The sequence below is a fragment of the Rhyacophila brunnea genome, unplaced genomic scaffold (assembly GCF_057557595.1).
Source record: "Rhyacophila brunnea isolate RB1 unplaced genomic scaffold, BYU_Rbru_1.0 scaffold_16, whole genome shotgun sequence".
NCBI lineage: Eukaryota > Metazoa > Arthropoda > Insecta > Trichoptera > Rhyacophilidae > Rhyacophila > Rhyacophila brunnea.
The window spans coordinates 31,257,777-31,280,023 of record NW_028232816.1 but is presented as its reverse complement, the minus strand read 5'-3'; the positions used below and the strand labels follow the sequence as shown (position 1 = coordinate 31,280,023).

General features: G+C 36.1%; 1 protein-coding gene across 1 annotated transcript in view; it reads right to left on the bottom strand.

Moving 5' to 3' along the window:
• Positions 1 to 22,247, bottom strand: part of Dhc98D (Dynein heavy chain at 89D) — a 122,685-nt gene that overhangs the window by 25,891 nt on the left and 74,547 nt on the right. Inside the window, exons 54-70 of the mRNA XM_085943995.1 lie at positions 21,617 to 21,805; positions 19,569 to 19,680; positions 19,118 to 19,377; positions 18,017 to 18,194; positions 17,803 to 17,933; positions 17,430 to 17,572; positions 15,683 to 15,878; positions 14,032 to 14,229; positions 13,275 to 13,419; positions 12,635 to 12,821; positions 10,925 to 11,117; positions 9,796 to 9,948; positions 8,364 to 8,551; positions 6,085 to 6,303; positions 4,204 to 4,351; positions 2,986 to 3,121; positions 1,115 to 1,269 (exon numbers count right to left, since the gene is read on the bottom strand). Coding sequence (XP_085800121.1) covers positions 1,115 to 1,269; positions 2,986 to 3,121; positions 4,204 to 4,351; positions 6,085 to 6,303; positions 8,364 to 8,551; positions 9,796 to 9,948; positions 10,925 to 11,117; positions 12,635 to 12,821; positions 13,275 to 13,419; positions 14,032 to 14,229; positions 15,683 to 15,878; positions 17,430 to 17,572; positions 17,803 to 17,933; positions 18,017 to 18,194; positions 19,118 to 19,377; positions 19,569 to 19,680; positions 21,617 to 21,805 — 2,931 coding nt within the window. The remainder of the gene's footprint in view (positions 1 to 1,114; positions 1,270 to 2,985; positions 3,122 to 4,203; positions 4,352 to 6,084; positions 6,304 to 8,363; positions 8,552 to 9,795; positions 9,949 to 10,924; positions 11,118 to 12,634; positions 12,822 to 13,274; positions 13,420 to 14,031; positions 14,230 to 15,682; positions 15,879 to 17,429; positions 17,573 to 17,802; positions 17,934 to 18,016; positions 18,195 to 19,117; positions 19,378 to 19,568; positions 19,681 to 21,616; positions 21,806 to 22,247) is intronic.

Genomic DNA, 22,247 nt, shown 5'->3' with positions numbered 1-22,247 from the left:
GACAAGTTTCCAATTAGTAAAGCATGGCCCCCACATCCTGAAGCGGGCCCCCAGGCTAGGATCTTAGGCGGGCCCCCCTACCTATCGCTAAGGATAAAGGCACTGTGAAGCTCTACAGTAGCGTTTTCCAAATGTTGTACGCGGTAAAATTAATGTGTATAATTAGTGTTTTTTGTATCTTTTAATACATTCATTTGAATTATGGAGTTGTCGAGTATCGATACACAATTAAAAATTGTATCGTACAAGCACATAATTCTAAATAATAACATTAGTGAAGGAAAATAGCGCCGCAGGCGCCTTTTTTTACTGTGAGAGCAAATTTGTGATGTGTGCTTATCTCACTTATCTGGTCAAGTCACCACGCCGGTCCCCTCCTGAGTCCGGGCCCCCAGGCTAGAGCCATGTCAGCCCCCCCTTCGTGGGGGCCATGAGTGAAAACGGCAGATTATAGTGCATACATACAAAATATGAAAAAAATTAAAACAGGTATTTCGTAAAAATAGTTTTTTTGAGAAATAGTACTAGCAAATTACAGTTTTATGTATAATCTAAATCAAGTATGTATTTACTAAATTATACATATTTATAAACTAAGTTTATTAACTAAATATAGTAAATCACTTGACACAACCAGTTGTTCAGTGAGGCAGATATTCTTGAATGGCTTAGGATTCCTGGCTTTCCCTACGTCCAAAAGCTTTATTTTGTGTGTCCCGGTTGCATTGGAGCACAGCATAATTGTGATGCGGTCCTTGGGCACTTTCCTCCTTGGTTCATTACTTTCTTCGTGATGAACGTACGTTTTACTAAGGAGAAGTTTCCAAAACAAACTTGTCTCATCTGCGTTGTATATTTATACGCGGTGGACTACTGAATTTGACAATCGAACACCGGTGAACTATAGAGCTTGATTTTGTGCTTTCAACTAGTAAGAATAACGGCAGATTATAGTAGTTGTCGGATAATCGAATGTTGAATTACTGAGCGTGAACTGTAATAATATTCAAAATGGCGAACACATGAACAGCTGACATTCTGTATATTGTACAAAGCAACAATCACTCGATTGCTTGTTAATTAAAACATAATATTAATTATGAATTAGACTTACCGACATTGTGACCATATAGTTAATAATAACGGCTTTGGAATAGACTGACGGATTCAGTTGTGGATTTGCCAATTTAGTTGTGAGATACATCCTGAAGTTGGGATCATAATCCACCTCTGTGCTGCCCAGCATTACAAATTGTCGACCACTCTCCACTGAAATGAATGTGAATACAACATAAAAATAGGCAGAGCAAATGGATGCAGCCATTGTTGATCAATATTCATTCATCTTTGTCACTTTTGAGTAGCTGAGTAGGTACCCATAATGAAGGTGATCGCGGGGGATACATTTTGGATATGGTAGCGATAAGCGAAATTTCACAATCAACAATTTGAAAAACAAAACAATTTAAAATATGAAAACATTTTATTAATACACTAAACAAAATTAATAACAAAATAAACGTCATACATAAGATAAAAGTTATATTAATTTCGTTCTGCGTTGCAAATATAATCTATATAGGTTACCCTGCTCCACCTGTCTGCACTGACCTGGAGCCGTCCATATATGACGTCACACTCTAGGGGGTGAGGCGGTCTGATATAATGCAATGATTTGTGACGAAGGGGGAGGGGTGTCACGTCGAAATGTGATGTCACAAAGTAAACAAAAAATATAAAAGGATCAGAAAACACAATATTGGAGATCAGGAATTTAAGGAGAAATATTAATTTTTTTTTTTGTTTTCTAGGGTTATTTTAAAATGTGACGTAAAAATAGCCAAAATTGTGTGACGTCATATATAGACGGCCCCTCATTATGTAAAATTTGTCAATAATAATCTGATCATACATGTGTGATTCCAATCATTATGACGATTAATGGCGCATGGCACATGTCAAAATAAGTGCAGGACAAAAAAAATATTATTAAAAATCTGTTGCGATATAATGAATTTGCACTCGCTCGAGTCATGAAAATAATCAATATATATAAATGAGGGATACATGTAGTCGTCAATCACCCCGTAACACCCCTTTAAGTTGTCTTGTGATTCAAAGTGGACTTCTTTCGACCATGTCCGATCCTAATAAGATCATATGGGCCTCCACAAAGTGATTGTCTGCCACTTGCTTAACCTATTAGGTCCATACTTTGACAAAGTGGACGGCAGCGTACTATATCATGTAGGTCAGTGATCGCCAAACGATCGGCGGCATTTTCGGTAGCTCGCGTAGGATATTTTATCATATTTATAAATTTGCCTCTCAAATTTTATTATTGGAGTCCGAAATGAAATGAAGGCATTGTTTTGTTCTACCTACTTATGTGAATCAACGTTTTCCACTATGAAAGTGGTTAAAAATGGAAGCAGATTCACAGATATACGTCTTGATAATTGTATTCGGATGGGAGTGACAAGGTACTCACCGAGAATTTAAAAAATTGTGGAGGAAAGTGAATAAAATTCTTTTCACTATTTATTTTTACTTTTACTCACACTTATTTCAAGATATTTTTCAATTATTATTATGTTTATAAATAGATAATTAAAGTACGCATTCTATGTTTTATTGGAAGTCCGATGTCCTAATTTATTTTAAGTAAGATAATAATATTATGTATGGTAGGATAAAGGACGATGATAAAAAATTATAAAGAAGGAATATGTATAAGTAGCTCACCAGACAATTTCAATTTCTGATAGTAGCTCACATCCTTTTTGAGTTTGGAGACTACTGATCTAGGTGCTGGTTAGTGTGTCAAAAATCAAACGTTATATTTTCAATTTGCATTTCGTCCACAGCGGAGACCCGATAGGTTGAAGGAATTGTTGAACATCAGTTTCGTACATACACACCATATTATGCTCGGCTTAGGACGAAATACAATAATGTACTTTTACTATTGTGACTATAACTCACCCTTGATATTCTTCTCCAGAATATTATCAATAATTGGATCAATGTTATTGGTGACATCTTGAAATAATACAGGGTGACCGTACATAATTGCCAATTCGAGTTGCTTTAAAAATCCAGAATCATTGAAAGTGATTATCTGCAATTTAATAATTGGTATGAGAAGTAAGAAATCAAATGAGATCACCGCTTCCACATAGGACAGCTGAAGGGATAATTATTTCATTAATAATTATACTAACTGGAGACAAGTTACGTTGCTTCACTCTTTGCTCATAAGTTGAATTTCATAAATCATCATACGGCATATCATATGACCCATGTTGCACATACACCGCATGCATGAGCACCACTAAAGGTTCAAATACATTATGATGCACGTCGCGTACTGTCATACTATTTTACAAATTTAGTCTATGGTTTCGTCATACAGCAGAATATTTTGAACAATCACTATCTATATAATTTCAATGATGGAGAGTGCCAACTCTAATGTATTAGTATTTTGATTTATTATTCATTATTCATGCCAATTTCAATTAATTTTAACAGTTTCTATGTGTGTGTACATTAAAATTACTTGCGATATTGCATCCATCGATAATATATTTGAACCTTAATAGACATTAGTTGAACACTTTACACTTCAGGCACAATTGGAGTTTACTTATGAAGATATTATTCAGGCTCCTAAATGCACCCCAGCCAGTTTGTTTCCGTGAGCAATCTCGACATACATAATACTGTCAATTATTGACATTTGTAAGTCGGAAAAGCAGTAAATATATAATTTTTCTATGAAATATTTTGCTTTAAACCTATTTTATGGCCTTTCATTTAAAAGCTACTGAGGGAACAATGTCAATGACGATTCCTTTGTTCTCCCAGTCAAGTCACCTGAATAGGTCGTGATATCTTGTCGCCTTGCCAGACATTTTTTCTAATATGAAGTCTGCAAGGTGGTGAACAAGAGTATGCAATGTGAGGTCAAGCTGATGAAATAGCAATGGACTGGATATGTTATTTGACGACTGAAACAAATGCAATCATACAATGGTATTCGAGGGATACCAAAAGACTACAGGGATGCCTTAAAACCCGCTGGATTAAAGATTGGTGGATGTACGTGGCAGCAGAAAACTAGGCACTGAAAAGAGTGGAAGTAGCTAGGGGAGGTCGTTGACTAACCCCAGCTAAATGCGTGGGATATCAATGACTTACCTTTAAGTTATTTTTCTCTTCCCTCTTTTTAATCCAGTTGAGAGCTTGGGTCTGCGGGTCTATACAGACCGGGAAGTGTGCAGATCTCAATGTAAGTATTCCGTTTTGGATTGACAATTCATCAGGAGGCAGACCCTCAGAGTTCCAACTATATAAGGAAGAATAACGATAAAAGTATTAATTAACAGAAATGTTAGAAAACGTCTTGAGCTGTTAAAAACTTAAATGTGAATAACTTGATTTATCTAAATAACAGATAGTTATAAGCTCGTCATCATCGAGTGTTTGTGATAGCTCTGATGTGATTACTATGTAAATTGGAATTATTCTTCTTCTTTTTTAAGGAATTATTCCAGATCATGCCAGTATTCCGTAGCTCTGCTGTATACATTCTATAGATAGTATTTAGCGGCCTTCCATGCCACTGAAATCCGGTTGGATTGAAGAACAGGCAAGCCAGGTTAAAGTTCTCTTTGGGTATCCGCAGCACGTGGCTGAGACAGGTCCAAGATCACCTCAGTGTAATAAGCAGCTGCTCGGTCTTTTCTTCTTGTTATTTCTCATACCCACTGATACTTCCTCACACTTCCGGTCTTACACCAGAAGTATTTATGAATCTTTTAAGAGGCCTAATCATGCTCATTACTCATGTAGTCAATAAAAAAAGGTTTAGCAAAACACTCAACGGTACTCCTCGGTTAACCAGCACGATTGTATGACAGACGTAAATTTTTAAATCAATAGCTTTAAGTATAATATTATGTTTTTGTAAGTACTTAACGTTGTAGGGTAAATATTATGTAGTAGTAATAGCACGTAAGAATATAATAATAGTATGTCAAAGAAGAATGTGGTTATGCCGAATAAAAGAGACGAAATCCAAAGGAATTTAATATTAAGGAGTATGTAAACAAAAAGATGACAACACTGCTCGATAGAAAAATCAGTATGGGGTCGCCATCTAAAGAGTGAGCATCGACCTCACGACTCTCATTAATGCGATAAAAAAGCTCGCGAATTCTCGCGCCTAAAACTTAACCATAAAACGCATGTCGGCAACTATAATTATAATATACATATTGGATCTAATTAACCTTAGGAAACTAACTAAGGAACAATAAGAATAAATTTGTGCACTGCTTAACATAAGTTTCTTTTGTATAACGATAGTGAAAATATAAAACCACGTGCTCAACCAAAAAGACTATTTATTTATTATTTAATTTTGTGAATCCTGGGTTCTGCCAACATCTTGAGCTAGCCACAGAATCCTAGATATCTCACCACCCACACACATAAAACACACTCAGTATCCGTCGCAAACATCTGTTCTTGAAGTTCAGTACATATACGGTTGCTCTGACCCTTCGTAAGATGCCATGACTCGCTAACGTAAAGCGGCACTATCAAACACAATGGTCAAATAGACGGCATTTGATTTTAGACGAATACAGTCGTAAGTCCCAGACACCGTATCGGGTGAAATCTTGCTTCAGCAATTCCCATTCGGATAGCAAGTTCTTTTTGCAAACAGCCATCTCCTGTGATGTGTACATCCAAATATTTGAAGCTGTCGACACTCATCACTGTTTTGCTCGTCAAATTGTTAGTCTTATTAAAACCAAACAATTATTTGGAGGTTTCTATAAATAATAATATTATAATGAACAATGTGGCGGTGTATAAATAGACTGAAAATATACAAAGAACCATTTTGACAAAAATGTCACATCGGAGGTTTTAATAGCTCAACAAAGATAATGTCAAATATTAATAAGCTGAAAAGCTTCACGATTTTATGATATGCCATAATCTTCATGATCAGGAGCACAATAACCCAATTCCGCACCTGCAAAATAACACTCAACGAAGATGTCTTACGTGCTTATTTCCACATCATTACTGAGGTTAGCTTCCAGTCTGTATGGGGTTGTGAGCGGTATATTTCTCTGCAGGATGTCATTCATCCAGTTATCAATCATCTTCATTCTAAACTCGTATGAGAATGGTCCGGTGTACGCGAGGAATGCGGCTGAAACAAGGCAGTTGCCCACAAGGCGCGTCTGCTCGGCATGAAAACCTTTTAATTCCTCCATCCATCTGTAAGCAAATAACGTTATTTTCATACATACCATCAATAACAAATTTAAACAGTGAAAAGAGAAAATTTTATTATTCGGGATCCATCATATCAAGGCAGCGATTTTATAGTGCTGTACACAGTGCTAAGAACTTGAGTGGGTCGGAGCGTAGATATCATCGGTGTTTTGTAAAAAGGGCGAATTAACCAAAATGCTATTTTACAGGAGGATTTTTAACTTTTGACATTTATTTATTGATTACCTGTTGATGATTATAAATGTATAACAAATTTATAATAAAGCTTAGAAATAATACTGTCCTTTAATAGCCATTATAATATAATATTTTAAAAGGCCTAATATGTCACATTCGCTTTTTATTCGTAATACTAAGTGGATATTCGCCCTTACGATTATCATTTCTAAGTACTTTCCTGTGAAGATACAAATTCGCCGTTTTTACACAACAAAGCTCGTGAGGTACATATTGTTTTTTCATTAAAATCTCGATTTCGCCAAAATGGTTGATTTCCCCATTTTACTAAACACCGACGATACATATCTCAAAATGGGGTTGATCCATATTTCTGTAGATCGCTGCTAAGACATTCGCAGTCATGATAATATAATGGTAAGGCTATAAGGCAAAAGATTCCACCTTTGTTAAATTATTGTTAAAAAATTTGCAATAATGTAGGCCTTCATAAAATGAAAGTTTAAGTTGTCCGCTGAGTTAGGGCGCCACATGGTAACATATGACATATCATTTCAAAATTTTTATACTCAGATGAGCTCAGTTCTAAATTTATGATGGTATATCTATAGCCCAATTCATTCAGCTATTTCCTTAGACCAAAAAAATACATTGAAAAATTCAAACATGTATTGGGGGGATAAACGTTGTGTTGTTTTTACCCCCGATGTTATGCTTAATCAACGAAGATTCCTTGATGTGTGTGTGACATGGTGTGATCGGGCAGTGATGAATAATACACAGAGAAGGTATTTTTTTGGTTTTATATTGTAGTAATAAATTTCGTATAAACACGGTACAAAGATATGACTGTCACATTGATTTTAGTTTGAGTTGAAAGGTTTACATTAATATGGAATTTTGATAAAGTGAGAGTCGCGAGACGTGTGTCGACTACATTGTAGGAAGGTTGAAAGACAACTTACTGTTTACATTTCCGTTTTGCGTTATTGTCTATGGTCTATCAATGACCATAGACAACAAAATGACAGTTGTAGAGCTATATACAAAACCTCTACACATGCACCTACAGCTTTTGAAACAGGTTGTACCTGCCACAATTCCGCTGCAGAGATGACAACAATCTAAAGCTTTATTCCTTGACTAATATGTGAACAGCACCTGTCTTGATCTAGACTACCTTTTGATATACGATGGACAGAACATCAAGAGAGTATCAAAATCTAGATACCTAAGGATATACAACATATGAGATACGCTTCGAATCGCCATGAATACTGCGGCATGTCCAAGTCCTGTTTCACACGGGACACCTGTGTCCAGCCACCGGTGTGTCGAGACGCTCCATTTATATATAAATGAATGCAACACTCGTGTGTCTCCGTCTGAACGCGCCCATTCATTAATGTGTAAATGCAGCCGCTCAACAGACCGGTAGTTGGACACAAGTGTCCTGTGTGAAACGGCTCTAACACTCTCGGTGAGCTTGTCTTATAATGGTGCTGCTTTATGATAACAAATGGCACAAATTTTTGGCAAGATTTGTCAGAAATGAGGAGATAAGCAGCCGCTGATCATAATTAACCAACAGCATATGCCATTTGTACTCTCAGTTCAATGAAAACAAATACTGTAATGACTGACAAAGTTTAGTTTGCACTATTTATATCGGATCTCCACAGTTCACCTCCATTCTTCATCACTGCTATATGAGCAGACACGGACTGAAAGAAATATGAACATCTTAAAAATGCATGCTATGTTATTTAAAAACCCCTGTTACAAAAAGTAATTTCATGGAATCTATCTACATCATTAACCTAAGTAGTTATTGCACTAATTATAATTGTCAATAATTTACTAACCTTTTCCGCTCTGAGCTAAGTCCTGACATGAGTTTATCAGCAGCGTTAAGGCGCCGCATCATGATGTCGGTTTCTTCCTGGAGTTTTATCCTGGCCGCCATCGCGTTCTCATATTTTGCATTGAGAGCATCCAACTGACTCTCCACCTCATTTATCTGCTTGTGTAGCTTGTCCAAATAGTTCATAGCCTAAACATATGAATGAAATAGATTAATAAATTATTTGTTTTAATCAAGGAATAATTCACAATATTTGAAAATGTAACATTGTTTATTGAACACACATAATTTGAAAACATCTCAAATACACCCACGAGAAAAAAATATGACATCCAGCAAGACTCAAACCCGTACCCACTAGATTAGAGCCAATGTGCTTTACCAATTAAGCCACATACGTCCTACTAAACCTAATTTTGATTGGCATTATTTGATGGTCTTAAAACCAGAAGTTGGCTGCAATTTTAATTAATCAAGATTAATATCAAGTTGTGTTTCATTAATTAAGTGTCATGTGTTCACTAGCTTTAAAGATTGTAAATTACAACCAAATGCCTACTCAATTGAATGTTAGCGTATTCACAATTCTAAGAAGGGCAAACATGGCATCTCAGTGATACGATGACTTGAGATAGAAGAGAAAGCGGTAATGTGTCAATAATTAGAGATTGTCATCAACTGCCATTCAGTTGATGTCGCGCATTTAAAAAGTCACTTGGCTCCTATCCTTTAGTAAACCGGCATCTTGTGCCACTTGAATTTGTAAATATTTATAACAATTGATTCTTTCAAGCCTACCATCAGTTCTACCCCTGCGCATCTATTCTATACACAAGGCTGCTATCGGCGGCTATCGAGGGTAGTTTATCATATTTATGTATTGAGGCCGTTAATTGTTACAATAAGTTAACCAACTGTCAAAAAGTGCGATGTTTTAACAGCACCTCTTGGCTGTGTTAACTTTTAGAGCGTGATATACAGTTTTGACAGTTTAAACTAACTTATTGTAACAATTATAATACCTCAATACATAAATATGATAAACTACCCTTGATAGCTGCCGACAGCAGCCTTGAGTGTACAATAGAGGAGCTGGAATGGCCACAGCGGATTCAGTTTAGACATGCTATATTTTTATGGAAACCAGGTATAGATCGAAACATTTTAATTGTACATATGTCATAAGATGGCGTCAAGTATCGTTATTGCATCGGGGATTTTTTCATTAATTCTAAGTAAAATATTCAGCATTTTGTAAAAATCTAATATAAACTTATTTAGTTTATTCCCACACAGATGTTTGGCAGTTTCTTTTGTAGTTTTAGGATATTGGTGATTTTATTTACAAATTCGACCAATAGAAAACTTCTTCACTTAATAATAAACTAAAAAAATCAATTAACAATAGGATACTGTCAATACATGAGACTTACAACATTGTATTCCTTTTCCAGATTTTCAACCTTCTCCTTCTTCGGTTTGACTTCTCTATAAACAGCGCAGTATGACAAAACTGCCGTAACAAATTTCAGGAGACCGTGGCCGGCCCGGCTTACGCTTTCCATTGCGTCAAGTTTTTTGGATAGCTAAAAAATTAAAATAAAACATACAGTATACTCCAGACTATCCGGCTAATGGAGGGGGTACGAATTAAACATGTGTCGTTCATGTACGACTGACTGAAACTTGTGAGTCCGAGAAACAATCGTACACCAGGTTTTACACCCATGCATCATGACTGATTTAGATGTCATGGCTAACAGGCAAGAACGAGTCAGATGGTACTTTGTTAACACTATGAAGACAGAAGCAAGTCCGAGAATTCTTCACAAATGCGTTCTATAAGAATTTTTGTTATATGCGACTCGAATGACCTTAATCAGTAAGAACAAGACAAGGCAAGGCAAGACTTATGTTCAAATTTGAGTGACTCATTTCCCATGACTAGCACGAATATTACCATTAATTGATTTTTGTTGATTAATATTTTCTTGGTAGAATACCATTTTATAAAATAATGGTACATATGTATAAACTACATGTTGTTTTATTAGTTGATAGGTATCTCGAATGTAACACTGTTCGTTATCAAGACTACAAAAATAAACAAAACTAAATAAATCTCATAGGCTGAGACAGGATCACCTCACCTCATCTCAGGACTATTCAAGAATAATGATTACTAACTTAGAAACCGTATCAATTTAAAACAATTAATTTTCTCTCGTGTAGATTTATTTATATACAAGATTGTTTTTAATTATATTATGTAAATACTATCGACTGAGAGACTTGATGGAATTTGAATTTAAATCCATTAGAATTTAAATTTTATGTATTTAACTAAACAAACAAAAAACAAAGCACCAAGTATAAATTTCATAAAAACACAAAAAAAAACTTATTCACAACAAGTCAGATTGTCAAATGGCGCATGTCAAAACTGCTGCAGAAAGTTAAGCTGGGATAGTTTTATAGATACGTTTATTAAGTCGATAATTTCACATGAAAACATATGAAGCGAAATGCCAAAAAAAATGATAAGTATAATATATCATTCACCTTCATCTGCGCCTTGACGGCTTTGATCTGCTGCTGAGTGATGAGGTCACAGTTCATCTCCTGCAGCTGTCGGAGGAAGCTGGGGTCGCTCATCATTCCTTTGGCCGACTTCCAGCTGACGTCTTTGATGCCCCGGATTATCACGATGCAGTTGCATACCACTTGGACAGCTTCCGGGGGTGTCGCGAAAGATCTGTTTTAAGAACCACACAAATGAAATATGTTGGCATAATATGATTTAAAATGTTATTTCTGTGAGACTGCTCGCAGAACAAAACTAGAATGGAAAATATTTGGGTCCATGAATAGTATCTTCAAAAGTGACCTTCCATTGTATCTTAAGTGTAAAGTGTTCAACCAATGCATGCTGTCAGTGATGCATGTGAAACTTGGAACCAAAATATAAGAGATATCCAAAAATTATAAGTAGCATAATGTGGGATGGAAAGTTGCATGTTGGACATAACGCTTGAAAAACATAAAAGAAACTAGAATGGATAATAGCATGTGATAGAGGTCACCAAGCAGATGAAATGGCAATGGGCTGGGTGTGTTTCTCATCGAGTGAACAACCACTTTACAAATGCTTTCATACAGTGATATGCAAGGGGCACTAAACAACCACAAGGATGCCTTAAAACTCATTGTATCGACAAACTCATAAAGTTCAGTGGATGCATGTGGCAGCGAAGAGTGGAGGGAGCTAGAGGAAGCCTTCATTCAGCAATGAATTGACCCTGAGTGATGATGATGATCTAGATTGTTTGACGAAACGAATACAATAATCTCACGTCTATCAAGGATCTAACATAGGGGTTTTTAACCTAATTGCGGTCGCAGGTACATTTGAGATTTAGGATAATAGTAGCGGGCGAAATGAGAAAATTTTTAATCTCTTACAAAAGATCCTTACCCTTACCTAATGTCATCTCCCGCCATTTACGAAAGTGGAAAGATGCTATCACTTTGTTTCTTTGTATGGTTTTTCGTCTGGATTCGGGACATGGGGGTGGACAAATAACACACCGGAATTGTGGTGGAAACATTGAGATTTATTTACGTTAATATATACTAATGGTTACATTTTTATAATTCCTTTTATGCGTAGTGCGAGTTAACAATGTTTACTGTCTGGCAGTCTGCCGTGCTCTATCCGCCATTTTATGTTTCGCTTTCAACAGAAAGCGCTGTCGAAAACGGCGACAATGGTGACGCTGCAGATATTTTTAAACGGCCGCAATTTACAGCATTGCCGGCTTTATTATTATTTATTTTCGTAATCAACCCTTACTATTTGTCGGTTTGGTACCGATTTGGGCTTCTCTAGACTCACAGAGACATCCCCGAATGGGGACCATTTGGGAATGTAACATTAACCATCTTTTACCTGTAGGTTAAGAGGAATTGTCTTTTTCTACAAGGACTTTAAACATTCTGTGTGATAAAGGATTTATCTGAATATTGTTGATTATTTTCAGAACGACATTCATGACATGTTCAAAAGATAATATTTAGGCACATAATGCATCTTAATGAATAATACATAAAGTACTTAAGGATTCATGTCTTGCAATGGGAAAATAATCCATTCTTGCATCCCATCATTGCAGGAGCACCATCAGTATTGCTGATACCTTGGATGCATAAAAATAACGGGCACAGGTTTAAGAACCCCTGATCTAACGTAAAACTAGTCAGTATGTGACATACCTGATTTCTGTGATATCCGACTTATCAAGGTCTGCGAGGGCCAAGCGGGCGGCCTCCAGTGCGGGCATTGCAGCAGACAAGACGGCTTCTGCTTCACCCTTCTCAATGGAGATTATTTTGTGCTGCTCCGATATCTCTGCACTCTTTTCCGAAGCAACATTCTTCTTCTCCATGGCATCAGATGTTGCTGTATAAAAATAACAATGTAAAGAATAATTATTGAGGTGCAAATTCAACTTCTTTCAACTTCAAAGTTAAATTATGTATGACTGTAAATTCTTCGTAACTGTTTTCAATATTCTGAAAATGACATCTTGTTCTCAAATGAACCTTTATTACTATTCCACGAAAGTATATTGATATTGTATTTATTTATGTTTAATAATGTTTTTAGTTATATAATGGTTACATCTTCAAAAATTAGAAATTAGACGGTTATCACCCAAAGCGGTTACGATATGTTTGAATCTTGTTTCATGTATAATTAGGTGATATGTGTATTTGTCATCTGTACTAATATAATGCCCATCACTTTAATTACTCATTGACTAGCTTTACACTAGCAGTTGTTTTCAATCCTTTGACACCTGCTGGCCGGTGAAATGTTTCGCAGACTGCTAAAGGTAGAAAAATATTTTACCTTTCGATATCTTATTGAGGAGTTTCTCGCACTGTTCCGTCTGTTCAACGACAATAACTTTCTGCACGGCCAGCTTGGCATTCAAGCTCTGCAGTTCCGTGTTTGATTCTTCGATCTTGGACATGCCACCGTCAAGCCGTTCGCACTGTGAGAAACATTACAATATTGGCGTTACAAATTAACACGTATCTTTCACCATCTCAAAGCAATACTCAAAATCATCATGTAATTATAATACATCCACAAGTATTCAAGCAAGTGTATATTGTCCAAACGATTTTCTCAAATTTGCATGAATCATCCATGTGTGTCAATATCACGTGTGCACAATAAGTCAGGAGTGCGGTAACTTAATATCAAAGCATGAACTCAACATCAAGGTTAGCACCGTGATCTCGCAATTGTCATTCCTACCTCCCCATACAGTCCATTAAATGTACAACCAAATTCTTTTCTTTTCTTTCGACCATGTCCGATCCTAATATGATCATATGGGCCTCCACAGAGTGGAGGTTTGTATTGACAGATTTTGTTTTTACGAGAAATGGATGTCAGCCACTTGCTCAACCTATTACGTCCATACTCTGACTCATACACAAATTGAAAAACAATATGTGTACATGTCAGACCCAGGATTTGAACATGGGACCCACGGCGTTATAGTTCAACGCTTAAGCCGCGCGGCCATCATGGGTGTTACACGTCTGGGTTGGTTGGTGCGACCAAATAGTATTTTAATTATATTCTAAAAACGTGCCTGTGCAATAATAAAATTATCGTTCTCATCCAGAAGTCTGAGATAGTTGGTGATAAAGCCGATGAAGTGCTTCGGAGTGACGTGATTCTGGCGCCGAAGTTGCAAACGAAAGTCATCCGTGTACGTTTGAACGGTTGAGTGAACGTGGACCACGTGCGATACAATAGGATCGCGCAAGTGCTCAGGGATTCGGTTTACCTGTAAAATTATTAACGAAACAGGGAAATATTTATTCCAACATTTATACACATTGAAAGTAAAAAATATAGAGTTTTATTTAGGACGATACAATATATCGGTCAGTTGACTTTTACTGCACAGTTTGTGTACTAAATGTAATTGTAATTCAGAAACTGCATATTACATTGAGCGTTTTATACTGCACCTAACTACTGTAACCTTATGGCTTAAGATACTCTACGGCAGAAAGCTATTCATTGTGATTTTGTTTCAAGTAATAGTAATAAGGTCAGATCCCCCGGAGGTATTTATTAACTTCTAACATTTGACTAAACACATTTATATGATAGTTATACATGATTGTGGAATTGATTTTAACTTATTGAAAGGGGCTCGAGATTACAACACACTCTTTAAGCCCAAAAACAAGCTTGGGGAAGTTAGATTTTGAATTGGATGTTAGGTAATACGGTCAACGAATAACTGATTCTCCATCAGGTTTGAAAAAGCAAAATGTGGACGTTGCTCGATTGCTTTCATCTCGTTTTTTACAAGTAATAATTTGTTTTGAAAATTAAATTGACTTCAAAATTCCTAATACAAGATGCATATAAAGTTCTGATCAAATTGAGTTGCATATCGCCTACTACTATCACGTGACGTCAAAGTAAGCTGCCGCTACGGGAAAAAAAGTGTGTAATGTTGTTTTTCTTGGTGTTTAAAACCTTATCAGACCGATGCTTTCATCCTGTAGCACATTTTGAACCTTTAAACGAACATTGTCAGTTAGCAAAATCTGCCGAAATCACCAGAACAACAATGGCGTCACCTCATATGAACATAATGAATGTTTTTTATCATTTTCTAAATGCCTGCACATTTTCGACTCATGTCAAAATCACGTTTTTTTGTTTTTAGTGGTTGGCACTATGTATTTTCTATGAGAATATTGTCTATTATATTTGGTCTGCTGGTTGGGTTTTGTTCAAAATATTATCTATGGATATAATATCACAAGTAATTTTAACGTATGCATACGTAGAAACTGTTAATATTAATTTAAATTAGCATGAATAATAAATAATAATTCAAAATACTAATACATTAGAGTTGGCACTTTCTATAATTGAATTTAGAGAGGTGGTGATCGTTCAAAATATTCTGCAAAATGATAAAACCATTAACTAAATTTGTCGCCATGATAGTGTGACAGTGACGTGACATTCATCTCAATTTGTTCACAACTTAAGACTTCTTCTATCTACAGTCCAAATTTTTTGTTTTTTTTTTTCTTCAATGCAACCACATATTGTTACAACAGATTAATAAGGATAAATTGTGCCCCTTTGCTCAAGACAATGGTCTAGTAGCAGACAGTAAATAAAATCAAGTCCACGAAGATTGGACTACTATCGATTCAGGGTAAAGGGTCTATTTTTCGAAGCATACAATAGATTTATGAATTTATTACGTCTGCTAGGTATATATTTGCAACAGCTAGCAGGGCCTGCTGGGGCCATGGGAAGAGCCAGTCAATGGTGGTGTTGTTGACGAGACCCGGGAAGCTGCGGCAGCGGTTCCTCAACAGGTCGCCCGACGGAGACATGGACAGCACCACGTGCAGGTTCTTCGCGCAAGTGTTGCAGAAGTAACTCCATACTGAATCACTGAAAAGCAATAAAATTAATAACCAGTTACACAATTTGATCTACAACGAGTTCTCGATTTACGACGAACAAAAAAATTGTAAAAAATCTGTTTTCTCAAGTTTTTGTCACCCCGCATGCGCTGCTGGTGTAAATAAGATGTAGCAATCGATTGCGGCATATATATATTTTTTTAAATGTGCAGTTAGTCACCCCATATATGTAACCCTTTGTGTACGGTGGTTTATTCGCGGTTTAAATAGAAGCTAAGTGTAGGCCTGGCTTTAAGCCATGTAAAAATTGTGAAACCCTTTTATTGGGTGGAAATGTCGCTATTTATAAGCTGAAGTCATTCTAAAAATCTAAGAGCCTTCAAGAGCATGGATAAGTCTACTTTACCACTACATTATCGTTGGAATAAAAAGGCATGGATGACACAATGCCTTTGTCTAGACCAGTGGTTCTTAATCTGGGTTCGATCGAACCCCAGGGGTTCGGTGAGTCAGTCTCAGGGGTTCGGCGGAGGTTAAGAAACGAAGAAAAGGACCAGACTTTGTTGCGAAAATGACATGAGAGTGGCATTTGTCAAGGTGAAGCCGCGCATTTCTGAACTGGTCTCTGAAAGGTAACAGCAGAAGTCACACTGATTTGCAGTAAATATTCATTATTATGTTTTTGTTTTTGTGTGAAAATCATGTTTTAATGGTTTTGTTATTTGAACACAGTGATGTTGATGCACGGTTCATTTTGTGCACAAGTAAAATATATACCTATGTTTTGAATTTGAAAAAAATCATATTTTATTTTTCCAATTAAGAAGGGTTCGGTGAATGCGCATATGAAACTAGTGGGGGTCAGTACCTCCAAGGTTAAGAACCACTGGTCTAGATTGATTTGACAACTTCACTGTTTTATTCCAGAAGTAAAGAAATATTGTGATGAAAAAGACAGCTTGTATAATGTAAATTAAAAGAACTTGATGAACTTGAAGACCCATCCAAAAAAATTGTGCCAAAAGACATGGCTGCAGCTTTTAGCTAAATCAATGATACAATTCAAAAAGATTCCCTGAGTACTGTCATCATATTTCCCATGATATTACATCGTATCACCAATGGTTTTATCCACCGATGCCTCTTTTTCCTATTCCTCTTTCTCTCGATGAAATTTCTGCATTCATATAACAAACAATCACAAATTGTTTGAATTCCAACCTGCACCACAATTTTACTTGACGCCATTTTGGATTGAATTGAGTAGGTATTCCACTTTCGGAAAGTGAATACCTGCATCGTCTAAATGAGCCTTTAGGTTTTGTTACTTCAATCAATATCAATGTCTTATATCTCATGTGAAAAGCAAAATATACTTAATATTTAATCTCACAGAATCTGTGGTTTTAATCAAAGTGAAAACAAACCCTCCGACATATACAGCTATTATCTAGCCACCAAAATTTTATTGTTGTCTTTCCTGGGAAACTGACGTCTTGTCATTGTGAACTAACGTTTATGAGATTCTACGAATTAATATCAGTGGTAGAATTTGGTGATAATGAGACAAATAACTAACGTTCCGGCGGTGTAGCCAGCCTCACAAGCAGTGTCTCGCACCATATCAATGATGGCATCTTTTTCTTCCTCGTTGAACAAAGCAGGAATCATTCCAATCATTAATATGTTATTTATTAATTCCAGAAAGCTTTCGTGAATTATCTGCAATAAATAAAAAAGGCGATTATACAAAGAACAAGAATAGTAATCAGAATAGTAATATTTAGACTTGTTGTAAGTGCGTTTTGAATTGATATAGTTTGAAGATAGAATCCAAATATATGAGATGCTGATAAATAAAGCAGAACAGACTTACTTTCGCATAGGAACAATTTAATTTGAAATGTCTCAAAATCTACAGAGTGAAATGTATTAAAAAAAAAAAGTATTACATGAGACCCTGTGAAAATGAAGACAGTTTTCTTATTATCGACTCCCAAGATGTTGTATAAACGCTTTAAGTCCTCCTTGAAAGCATTCTCATTGTAATTGCGCGTCAGCGAAATTTCAAACACTTCGCAGTCTAAAACAAAACAAAACAAAATAAATAACACTTTACTATAAATTCAATTTATTTACACAATGTATTATTTTAGTATAATGTACCGGCAGCGAATGCGGCGAGCCGGACAATGGACTGCTTCCCACTGCTGCCCACTCCGATGAGCAAGTAGTGTCCGCGCTCCATCCGCAGGACGCGGTGCACGCGAGTCAGATGCTCCAGGCAATCTTCGAACAGCACAATCGGAAGCTTGCGCCCGCGTTCGTTGTACTCTTCTAAAATCTGTAATATTATGGATTGACTTCAGCGGCAAAAGGAAAAGGTAGGCTGGATCCAACATAAACAGTGAACACTAAACTCTGTCAGTCATACGTATTTGTTTTCATAGAACTAAGACTACAAATTGCAGATACATAGTGTTGGTTAGATTTTAAAATTCAATTAAACCTTGCGAAAACCATGCCATGAATGATGCAACACTTTCTGATTGCTGATAACTATGCTGCCGTACTAAGCACAGAGGCCGTAACTGACGTATTTAGGTATTTTCATGTTTTTAGATATTTGGGTTCTGCAGATTTTTTGTATAAGATCGGTGAATAAATCCAAGCCGTAACTGCTATAGTTACGGAGAAATCAAGGGTTTTAATAGCCGTATCTACGGAGTTTGAGAAATAAACTCGATAAATACTAAGCGATTTGGTTGTAACTCTCATTTACTAAGGCATATTAGCCGTATCTGACATATATATGGCTAATATCAATACATAATAATAATGATAATAATAAAATCAATCAAATTTTCAAGGTATGTAAACAAATCTTAAACCAAAATTAACTATTATAGGCAAATAAAATAAATAAAAAGTTCCCCAGTATTAGCAGGAAAAGTAAAATAATATGAAAGCTCAGATCTCCCACTTGCCTAAAATGCAGATACGGCCTCTGTGCTTAGTACGGCAGTATAGCTGCCAGAAACAAATCGATCGCATGTCAGAGAAAATATTGTTACAAGTTGAAGTTGTGTCATTCAAAAATTATAAAATTGTATTAGGTAACCTAACAATTTCAGAAACAAAAATTTTACTATTCAAATCGTTATGTCCCTACCCACCCATTACAAGGAGCCAGTAGACCCATCTGAGACTTCATCGACACTTTTTTGCTACACATTTAATTTTTCAGAATACTATTATTAAAATTACCTCTTGAAATAGATAATAGATGGCATCGTAATCCAATAGATCCTCATAAAATCGAGGCTCGTCTTCATTGAGCGCATTCCGATAATCGCCAAAGAGCAGAGGATCCCTCAAAACAAACTCCTCCACGGTCAACTCTCGAGGTTTCTCATCATCCAGATCATCGTCGTCGATTCCATCGTCGGACATTTCCCCGATGCCGATGCCAATGTCAGGAGTCATGTTGGGGTCAGAATTTTGCAGGGTTGATGATGACGGAACAACTGAAAAATATAATCAATGAAATCAATTATAGAAATAGCACCTAATGGCTTCTTAGAAATCTGTGACACATGCAAGAAATACAGTGTACTGAAAAACTATGAGGAGCTGTTATGACTTAGTAAGACGTACGAAGATTGAATTTTGGAGGCAGATGTCATAAAAAGAATCGTTATAATAATTGCAATTATACCTTGTTCGGCTACGTCCACTGGAGGTACAGGATCTTCATCGGGAACTGTTGACTCTTCAGGGAAATTCTTCGCTATCATGTTGGCCATGTGGTCTTGCATGAGAGATAAGTCCTAAAAAAGCAGTGTTTATTTTTCACAAAACAGCATTACCTACTTACTTCTAATGTGTAAACAGTTCATTCGAAACATAACATTTTTTAATCATAAAATAATTGAGTTTAGTAATATCATTGGGTCTATTCTGTACTTATCGACTTCTAAAGTGATAGATATTATCAAACTTAGGGTAGGTTTGTATCAAAGTATAAGCACGTATTGTAACAATTGCAATATGTTGGTTGTAATTGTTGCAATAAGCGTTACATTTTAACAGCGCCTCTCTTGCTGCTGTTAAAATATAGCACTTATTGCAACAATACAATCAACTTATTGTAATTGTTACAATAAGTGCTTATACTTTGATACAAACCTACCCTAAGTTTGATAATATCTATCACATTATCACTTTAGCGGTCAATAAGTATAGAATAGACCCACATGTCCTCTAATAATAATCTAATTGAAAGTTGAAAAGAAGTGCATTTCGTCATTGTATTTTAAATACCTCCTATGTGGTTTAAGTTATAGTGTGAGATAATCGAAAAAAAATTGTTTTAAAAAAAAAATCGTCAATGATATACCTAAGTATATGGTTGGGCCGATTGTGGTGGCCGTCATCCTTATTTCCCACCTACTCAAATCCCCTTATTTATTATTGTCACAAGACCAAGTGAACAACAGTTAAGGGTCATGAATCGACCGTAATTGCGAAGAACATGTAGTAGCTCAAGAGAACAAACGGGTGCGTGTTGCCGCACCGCGTTATACAGAGTGATTCAAACAAAACAAATCTGTTCGAACTTCGTTGCACTAAGTGTGTTACGGTTTGAGTGAACGTCGCGTCTATATCATCTATAAAGTTCATACATTTAGGCTCATACTCTATAGAAGAAGGTTTTTGTCAACATCTTCCAAGACGATGAATAAATGAGGCATCTAATTACAAAAAACGACAAGTCCACAATTCAATATTTTCAGGAAACAACGTTTTTATGTTTCAAGCTTCAATTATTTGTTTTAACGTGAGATTATTTTTTCCGTTGTATTCTATGTCGAAATTAGAACCAAATGGCAATTTGTTTCAGTCGATAAACTCTTAAATGTAATAAATATAGGCAAAATCAAATTGGACGTAGCGCTATTTGTACCTCACTTTTTAATTTACTCTGCATAAGGCACATATTTCCGTGGCACTGTCATGAGTTTACCAGATGCTACAGCATGAGAGACGCCCTTTTCAATATTGAACGTTCCCTTATTGGTTGACTTAAACGCGCGCGAAATCAACCAAGCTTTAAATAATATGAAACACGGACTTGGCGCTTTTTGTAATAAATCGAGACTTTTTTCATAGGGTTATGTCACGTTTTGGAATTTATAGATCAATACATATTGTGTAAAATTATACAAAGAATACGTGCGTATTTTTTTCTCGATTTTGACCAAATGTGGACTTATCGCTTTTTGGAATTAGACGCCTCAAATCTGAGACTGCAAGCATTCGCATGTTATTTTAAATAACAGTACATTATTTATACCAATTTAATGGAAATATGCACATGTATTGTAGTGTAAAGTGGTAAGAAGGGGGCTCTCCAGTGCATGAAATTGACCGATTATTAACAGTCTTCATCATACCATAATATATATTTAGTTTAAATTCAAAATGCTTGTCATGTATGTGCATGTGTCGCAATGGTTAATGTCATGTCTGTAATGTATTACTTTTAGAAAAAGGTTGAAAATACCTGAATTAATGCATTAAAAATTATTCAACAAAGACAGATTTCAAGTCCATTTCAATGGTTTAATAACTCTTCTAGTTAAAAGACATAGAATCAATTTGCAGTTAATACGTACGTCATTCTACACAAATTCTACTTGTACGTCGACGTATTTCTGTTATGAGTAGGTACCTAATTAAAATGGATAAGAATAATTGAATTACTTCTTGAGAAATAAACCGATCCAAGATGACACGGCAGAATTCGTTGCGCCACGCTCGTATCATGTATTTGGGCTCCGGGAAGAAATTCGGGTGTGTCAAGCAGAGCCCGGCCGCAATCCGGGACAGGTCTCGCAAATTGAAGATGTAGTGAAACTTTGAAGGCGTCGGAGGCAGCTCAACAATAATTATCTGAAAGTAAAACCAGAACAGGGTTGTCAGGAGGTTAAAGGTTTTGACTCAGTTACTGTGGCTTCACCACCAGCCAATCAAATAATCCCCTTTCCGTACATCGGTTGAAAAGGAAGCCTGTTCAACCTTCGCTTGGGTCGATCGGCAATTTATAAATTTGCGGCACTTCTTATTAGTTACTCCATCGTATTTGCCCGAAAAGATAAGTAGTCATGGAAGGTGGTGGAGAGAAACTATGTCGCAGCTCTGCCTAGTGTCGAAGAGATAACTATGTCAATAAAACATTATCAAAATAATTAGTTTTTGAAGGTATGGAGAACCCATGTTTGGAGTACCAGACTGTCCCCAAATTTTAATAGAATGTATTGTCACCGCATTATCACCTGTGTACTGAATTTTAAGTCTGTTTTTGAGGGAGATGGAAAAACTTTGTAGACAAATA